The following is a 9,070-nucleotide window of genomic DNA, read 5'->3' on the forward strand; positions in this document are numbered from 1 at the left end:
AACCAAGGCTTTGTTCTCGATGGGAAAGGAAGCTTCAAGTGTAGTCAAAATGGAACTGACAATGTGTATGGGAAATGGACTGACCAAACGCCTGTGTGTAAAGGTAAAGTTCCTCCAGAGAGAAAGCTTTCTCATTTCCTTTCTACATTTCTCCCATTTTCGGCCATGATCATTATCATTATCGATACAATCCCGTACTTTGATTCTTTTTCCAGCCATCAGTTGCGACACACCATTATTACTGAATGGACAAGTAATAGCGGGTGGTCAAAGTACCCATGGCACGACAGTGAGCTTTAGATGCGACGAAGGCTTCATTCTCGTAGGAAAGACAAATTCTACGTGTGTTCATGAAGATCCAAACAGCGCCAAGGGAAAGTGGTCAGAGCCAACGCCTGTTTGCAAGGGTAAGTCCAATGGCTACCGCACACGATTGGTCAATTGCCATCCCATGCACCTATAATAAACATTTAATTTGTTTGTGTTTTGAAGGAATTTTGAGATGGTCCTTAATGTTGTGTTGTATTCTTCTTTTCTTTTCTAGCTATCACCTGTGAACCTCCTGTCATGTCAAACGGATATGTATCAGTCATCAAAGCAGCCGTGTATGGGTCAACTGTAACCTATCATTGTAACCAAGGCTTTGTTCTGGATGGGAAAGGAAGCTCCAAGTGTAGTCAAAATGGAACTGACAATGTGTATGGGAAATGGACTGACCAAACGCCTGTGTGTAAAGGTAAAGTTCCTCCAGAGAGAAAGCTTTCTCATTTCCTTTCTACATTTCCCCCATTTTCGGCCATGATCATTATCATTATCGATACAATCTCGTACTTTGATTCTTTTTCCAGCCATCAGTTGCGACACACCATTATTACTGAATGGACAAGTAATAGCGGGTGGTCAAAGTACCCATGGCACGACAGTGATCTTTAGATGCGACGAAGGCTTCATTCTCGTAGGAAAGACAAATTCTACGTGTGTTCATGAAGATCCAAACAGCGCCAAGGGAAAGTGGTCAGAGCCAACGCCTGTTTGCAAGAGTAAGTCCAATGGCTAACGCACACGATTGGTCAATTTCCTTCCCATGCACCCATAATAAACATTTAATTTACTAGCATATACCCATGGAGCGGGCAAAGTTGAAATGTAATATACATTAGTTAAATGGGCACGATGATTGAGCTGCATTAAATTTCTAACGTTACTGAAGTTTTATTAAAGGTTAAACACGAAATGAACTGCATTTAGGGACTTATTGCTGCTATCTACATGCAACCCCCAATAGATTGATTGGAGTACGCTATTTTGCACAATGCATTGAGAATAGTGACAGCAGGTCCTGTTCCAAATAAGGCCCTCACATGTCAGGCATATCACCTACCCACTCCCGTACCGAATGCCACTGTCGGACCAAAGCCAGGCGCATGGAGAGATGCAGAACGCAATTCAAACTGACAACATCAGTCAGTAAAGAATAAAACAAAGAGCAAGCGCTGGCCACTGTACATATTTTGTCCATCCTGGCATAACTGTTTATTGATACACTGACTGCATGTTCCGGTAGGCCACTCTGCAGAATTTGCCTCATCACTCAGGTCAGTGTTTCTCGAATAGAACTAAAATAGAATAGGCTAATCATTAATCTCCCTGCTAATACCCTGCACCATGGACCAGGTTGTATAGCACTACATACGTGCTGGAAGCTGATACTGATGTGGCAGGGAGAATATGCGTGAAGTTTGTGTATGCTTTTGAGAATGAGCGGAGCTCTCCAGTCGACGTGCTCTCTGAAAAGTTGTTATTTATTCTAAAACCACGAAGATATTCGACGTATGACACCCTCAGTGACACTCTTACGTATGATCCAGACCTACGAAGCCAAAGGTTGCAAGAATTCGACGCATTTCCGAGGCCCAATTTTGAAACAAAAATCGCCTCCTATTTAGCGGCCACAACGCGCATTATAGTATAGATTTGCGGTTTGAAGGAATTTTGAGATGGTCCTTAATGTTGTGTTGTATTCTTCTTTTCTTTTCTAGCTATTACCTGTGAACCTCCTGTCATATCAAACGGATATGTATCAGTCATCAAACCAGCCGTGTATGGGTCAACTGTAACCTATTATTGTAACCAAGGCTTTGTTCTGGATGGGAAAGGAAGCTCCAAGTGTAGTCAAAATGGAACTGACAATGTGTATGGGAAATGGACTGACCAGTTGCCTGTGTGTAAAGGTAAAGTTCTTCCAGAGAGAAAGCTTTCCTAATTTCCTTTCTACATTTCCCCCATGTTTGGCCTTGATCATTATCTTTATCGATACAATCCCGTACTTTGAATCATTTTCCAGCCATACGTTGCGACACACCTATCTTACTGAATGGACCAGTAGCAGCGAGTGAGCTAAGTACCCATGGCACCACAGTGAGGTTTAGATGCTATGAAGGCTTCATTCTCGAAGGAAAGACAAATTCTACGTGTGTTCACGAAGATCCAAACAGCGCGAAGGGAAAGTGGTCAGAGCCAGCGCCTGTTTGCAAAGGTAAAACCAATGCTTATTGTACACGATCAGCAGGTTTTCGAGGGCAGTTGAAGTTCTGGTAGCATTTACTTGCGTCTCCCTATGGAAGTGGTCATATCTGCAAAATATATGTTCGTGTTTTAAATGTTTATTATTTACAGCAGCAACATGTGAGACGCTGGTAACTAGTGCGCACATTCGCTGCAAGATGAGCAAGCGGATGGGGACCAACATGAAACAGTTGACGCTTAATAGTTCTTGTGTGACTTAAATGAGATCGAAGCACGATGTTATTAAATTCATTCAGCCCATTTTTTCGTAGGCAATAAGGAAACGGTCATGGTCACATCTTTTTGTGCGACCAAGCGACATATTCTCTCATACAATGTCCGCGATTAAGAAAGCGTTTGACCCTTAAAGGCTCTGATTGTGGGCTGCGGACAGGACGTCGAAAAGTACCAAAGGCCTTGGGGGTCGGGGACGTAAATGTGTTTATGGACCCACATGTGAGTATGGACCCAGCACATTGCCCTCACCAAAGAAATATACTTGGAGCACCTACCCACGATCTATAATTCCTATTAAACATTCGCTTCTATTCTACTCTCAAGAAATTACCTGTGACCAACCCGTTCTACAGAATGGTAAAGCATCCACTGGTTCCCTACAATATAATTCAACAGTAACATACAGCTGCGAGGATAACTATTCTCTTACTGGGAAGGCAACGTCCACTTGCGTCCAGGAGGATAAGACTAGCATCAAGGGTGTGTGGGCAGATCCAATACCGATTTGCACAGGTGAGAACCTTTTGGCAGGTTCCGATATAAGTTTTCTTCGTCTCCGAAGTCGTGATTTGTTGGTGTATTTAACATGTCTTCTGTTGGTTATCAGAAATAAGCAAGGCGCAGCACAGTAAATAGAAGCTTAAGCGCGATCTTAATTGGCGTATAGAGCATTTCTACGTGTTTACACGCGTCAGTAGCTCTGTCCAAATCATATTCAGTGCATCATTTACTTATTAGGAATATATCAAATTTAATTTCAAATTTTAATTTTGAACGAACTAAGTTGACCTCAATCTGCAAGACTTTCTGAAGCACGGTAATACTAGTGTAATCACATTTTCCATTACAAGTCTTGTGCTTTAATAATCACTATCGGGAGAGCTCGCGGCCATTCACAGAATATGGCAGTGTTCAGTAAAACTTAAGTCGAATATTAGTAAAAGAGCGACAACTTCCATTGGTTTTGCCCTATACGTACATGCGTATGCCTTCTTTGATCCTTACAAAATGCGATTTGATTGACCAAAAAATCCAAGGTCAACTCAATTTGATTTGATTCACAGAAATTGGATTGGAGTCACCTTCGTCGACATTGAATTACGTTCACGGAGACGTGGGAGGACGCACAAGTACGCGTGATGAATCAGGTAAGTTGGGATCGTGAAAAAAAATTAAGAATGAGTGATTATAGACTTCACTGAGCAATTAAATGGAAAATATTGCGTATTATATACAACTAGCATTGTACCCGTAGCGCAGGCAGGTTCAAATGGGCTATGCCTTGAATAGATTGAAGTGCAATGAAAATCTAATGTCGGCCTCCAAATGGCTCTAAAATGGCTCTAAAATGCGTGCTCCTCCTACATGTAGCGAGGTCTCGGGCAAGGCACTTACTCGACAGGCAAGCTAGAAGTTCAGCACCGTGAGCAGCTCCTTGATAAGGCCATGCCAAGTTCAGAGTGCCTCTTCAGATACATCAAGTATTGAAAGCTGTGGTGAGCACATAAACAAACCATGGTAACCTTCATTTGAAAATCCCTTCATAATCAAGGGCTAGCTCTGGCTAACACAGCACCCATAGACAATAGCCCACCAATTTGACCCCAGCTCCTTACTACGGGAAAACCCAAGTCAAGCAACCAAAAGTACCAAAAATACATTTTTGTTTACATTTGAACTGGACACCTACGTTTGTTTACAATTTCTTTCCCCGCGAAATCTCGAAGATCAGGTGACCTGCAATCGTGGATTAAAAATAACATTAACCTTGGTTCAGCAGGTCAACAGGTACAGACTGTCCCAATCATCCCCCTACAGCCAGCCGTTCAATAGGTTGTGTTAGTCACCCCACAGGGAGTGCAGGTTACTGATTAGTCCCCTGCATAACTAAACAGCAATGGCTTGGCTTCTGTGAGTGGTAAGGAGAATTGACAGTGTCCGATTAAAAATCCCTCATTACTGCTCCGCTGAAGTAAATTTCCGAAAATAAACATAACGTTGCATCAGGATAACATATCACCTGCAAACGTCCAAAATTTCGAGACGAATCACTACCCCCTAATGGCACTTTATCGAGCCGCCTTATAGTATTATGATATAGATTACTGGCAAGAATGATAATCTCAGACGCATCCCTCTATATAACCCCGTCACTTGTTACATCATCAGTAACTTGTGCTTGCCATTCTCAAGTGCTGACACAAATGAGGTAAAATGCGAATTTCGAGTTCCTTCTACACAGTGCGATTTGAAGGTTTCCGCATCGGTCGAATATAAAGTAATGCAAAATAAGAAAAGCTAGGTTTTTCATTGTGTGTTCCTTTCACAATTCCCGAGCGTGCAAATAGAGAATATTTCTGCTAACTCGGTCATGACCACATTTGCCCTTGCTGCGTGCATGTATACGGTGACCATTTCTAAACCTCTCTATTAAATTTGTTTACATGAGTTTTTTTTACACATAAATAATTTAAAACCTCTCTCTTGGTGTCTTCTTTGTTATCTCTATTTCAGTATCAGCAATGAACATCGGAATTGGTATTGGCTGCGCGACAGTGGTTCTCGTCTTGGTAATCACTGGTATTATTTTGGCAATTAAAAACAAAAGGTACGTTATTCCCATTTTCCAAATTATACCAACTGGAGGTATACAATGCATGCAGTACACGATAGATTCGGAAAGAGCCAACCGGATTATTGTGGTTTTTACATGTCGGTGCCAAGTTCAGCTTGACTGGAGTCTGAGGTTTCCCATTCTATCTGAACTTCGCTTGAGGCAAAACTAGTGCATGTACTTCTGAATCGATGAATCTGTCATCCAGTCTAAAATAACCTAACATAACACCATAACATGACGATTTCAAAGGGCGCCTTTCAATGTGTAAATGTGTTCAAAGGAGCAATCCCTCAAATCGTTTCTCAGTCAGCCATGTCTTTAGCGAGTGCTTAAACGAAATGATACTGTTTGCCATCCTTATATGGGTCGGCAGCTGGTTCCAAACCAAAGAAATGGACCACTCGCCGAAATGGTTCTGTCCCAAATGAGGTCTTCGTGCGCTTTGGTTGCAACTTGAAGCAGACAAAAGCGGTTGACCTTGAACGACGAACAGATTCGGCGAGGGGAAGCAGTTGGAAACCATGCCGACCAATGAACACCCCTATTAGCATAGGTAGCAAAACTTTGAAAACCATACGAGTCATATCCGGCAGCCGGTGGAGTTAAAATAAGTCCTTATGTAAAATTGCCCACAAGAGTTCATGAAGAATTAAAATGTGATTAACTAATAAGTGCAGTAAATACATTGTAAGGTCCTTCGCTATACACCCAGTAGTGTTGTTTACTGCGTTGCCATGAATGATAACACGGATATGATAATGAGCTCCTGGCAGGCTAATGTATGAATGAGTTCAGCTCTCCATCTTGGTCAAAAAAGTCGCTGTATGGGAAGCCGGGTTTGCCGAATAATCAATTCCTGTTATGTTTCGACCCTCAGCTCAGACAAGGAAAGGGTATCATACCTCACTTTAGATTAAATAATAATAATAATAAAAATAATAGGTATTGGATCAGGATAGTACAAGGGTGAAAGAACAATTTAGTTGGTGTGTACTACTCATCACTTCTGGTATTATATGGGTGAGTTAAGCTGTTAGAAAATGAAAGAGTGCCGATCAGGGAGATCTGATCATATCGGGGCAGTGGCAAGAAGCCACCAATGAAAAAGTGCAAAATGTGATAATAGCGTAAAAGTCTATTAAGAAGTTTGCCTGCTTTAAGTTCGGCCTTCAGCCCTAATGACTTGTTTCGATGAGAATCCCAGGTTATTTAAAACGTGAGGTCAAATCTCAATTCTTCCATTCTGTCAAATATTGTACCTAAAATGTTCGCACCTGTGAAGTGGACCAAATATCTTGCAGTTTTTCCAATAAAAAAACCAAAAAATATGGCAATATTTATTTTCGCGAATCAAGCTTATTCGCAAAATTCGGCGGACAGGGCCTGAATCGTGGTGTTAAACGATAAGAGAGGTTTTTTTTGTCAAACTATCCATACATGTACATTTTGTTTGTCTTGTCTGATATTTTCCAGGCGAGAAAGCCCACCACATGAAACACTCGAAGAAGAGCCCCCTGCCAAATCCAAAGAAAAGGTCTTCCAGAATCCACTTTACAATATAGAGGAATGGAACGAAGGACAAAACGAAACAAGGGGCAGTTCTGATGAGACGTTCCGCCTAGATGTTGTTTGAGGAAAGTACACAATATCAAATTATTCAGGAGTTTTATAGCTGTGTTTCAGTTGGTGATGGTCGGTTAATACGTCACGCAAGTTTTCGACGTTACAGGACTTGGTCACGGTGGCAAAAATCCTCTGTACATTTTTAGAGACATAATTATTTTCTCGGTGGAGTTAAACCCGTTCTTCTGAAGACATAGAAATGAGATTTTCACAGATGAATGATAAAAAACAGAATAACTGGCGAAAAAGTTTCTCAATATAGTGCATTCTAGCATTGATATTTTCTGGTAACGTATACATGGGGACGAAAAATACAGACGAGGTACGTTGCCGATGTTCACCACTGACTGACACTGAAGGTATCGTGTGAAACAAAATTGACCAAATTTCAGAAAACGTCTTGAATTAGGCATGTTAGGAAGTCCATGCAGGTGATGAACTTATTAATAACAGATTTGATGGCTTTCACGCATCTTCTTGAAAACACTAATCATTTTAACTTGATGTTTTTCGGAAGGGGACTCAAGATGTTTTTTTTAGATTTGTACATTTCATGCTGAACACAACATCCAAATCTACCACTTACCACGTGCTTTTTTCACGACGACGACAACGACGACGACGACGACGACAACAACAACAACAACAACAACAACAACAACAACAACAACATTGATTGTCATGTTAATTGTTCAAATTTCAAAATAACAATTAATCAATATTTTTTTGATTGTTCTTGCACCTTGGCCTTTTTATATAGTCACCCAATTACTATAAATACATTAATTAGCTTTATCAGATATTTCTATCATGATATTTTCTCTATATCTTTTGGCAAATAACTTGACTGTATTATTGTTTTGGGCTTTTCAAGTTATGAAATGAGAATGTGGACAGGCTTTGTTATCAAGTGAAAATATTAAAATCTAAGTTAAATATTTTTCTTTTCTTCATTTTCACCATCTCAGGTGTCTTTTCTTCGTTTCCACCTCCTCCTCTGTTCCTTATCTATATCATAATACTATAAGGCGGCTCGCTAAAGTGCCATTTGGGGGTCGTGTTTCGTCTCGAAATTTTGCACGTTTGCAGGTGATATGTTATCCTGATGCAACGTCATGTTTATTTTCGGAAATTTACTTCAGCGGAGCAGTAATGAGGGATTTTTAATCGGACACGGTCAATTCTCCTTATCACTCACGGAAGCCAAGCCATTGCTGTTCAGTTATGCAGGGGATTAATGAATCACCTGCACTCCCTGTGGGGTGACTAACACTACCTGTTGAACGGCTGGCTGTAGGGGGATGATTGGAACAGCCTGTACACGTGTTGACCTGCTGAACCAAGGTTAATGTTATTTTCAATCCACGATTGTAGGTCACCTGATCTTCGAGATTTCGCGGGAAAGAAATTGTAAACAAACACATGTGTGCAGTTCAAATGTAAACAAAAATGTATTTTGATACTTTTGGTTGCTGGACTTGGGTTTTCCCGCAGTAAGAAGCTGGGGTCAAATTGATGGTCTATCGTATATTGGTACTGTATTAGCCAGAGCTAGCCCTTGATTATGAAGGGATTTTCAAATTAAGGTTACAATGGTATGTTTATGTGCTCACCACAGCTATCAAAACTTGATGTATCTGAAGAGGCACTCTGAATTTGGCATGGCCTTATCAAGGACCTGCTCACGGTGCTGAACTTCTAGCTTGCCTGTCGACTAAGTGCCTTGCCCGAGATCATGCTACATGTAGGAGGAGCACGCATTTTAAAGTTTTAGTAGTGATAGTGCAATTGGTCCGAGCCATTTGGAGGCCGACATGTGAAGGCCTATCTGGGTTCTCCTTCATCTCCGTATAAAAAGGGGCATATTGCTGACTAAGGAACGAGGTATATTCACATTGCCTCATCATCTCATTCGGACCAATTGATTTACTTTTATATGCACGCATACAGCACGCCACAGGGTCCGAGTCTGTGGACAAATGGTTGGTTCAATTTGTCTCTTCGATATTGCTCCTTTGATATTGCATT

At 41.1% G+C, this 9,070-nt stretch overlaps 1 protein-coding gene across 1 annotated transcript; it reads left to right on the top strand.

Annotated features, from left to right (window-relative positions):
• The first annotated feature begins 387 nt into the window (after positions 1-387).
• LOC135486188 (complement receptor type 2-like) lies at positions 388-7,961 on the top strand. The gene is made up of 9 exons (XM_064768830.1): positions 388-407; positions 545-736; positions 849-1,040; positions 2,040-2,231; positions 2,345-2,536; positions 3,127-3,315; positions 3,867-3,950; positions 5,317-5,410; positions 6,893-7,961. The coding sequence occupies exons 2-9, from the start codon at positions 568-570 to the stop codon at positions 7,050-7,052; spliced, it is 1,272 nt and encodes a 423-aa protein (XP_064624900.1). The 5' UTR covers positions 388-407; positions 545-567; the 3' UTR covers positions 7,053-7,961.
• The last annotated feature ends 1,109 nt before the right edge of the window (positions 7,962-9,070 follow it).

This window comes from Lineus longissimus, chromosome 4 (genome assembly GCF_910592395.1).
Source record: "Lineus longissimus chromosome 4, tnLinLong1.2, whole genome shotgun sequence".
Taxonomy (NCBI): Eukaryota; Metazoa; Nemertea; class Pilidiophora; order Heteronemertea; family Lineidae; genus Lineus; species Lineus longissimus.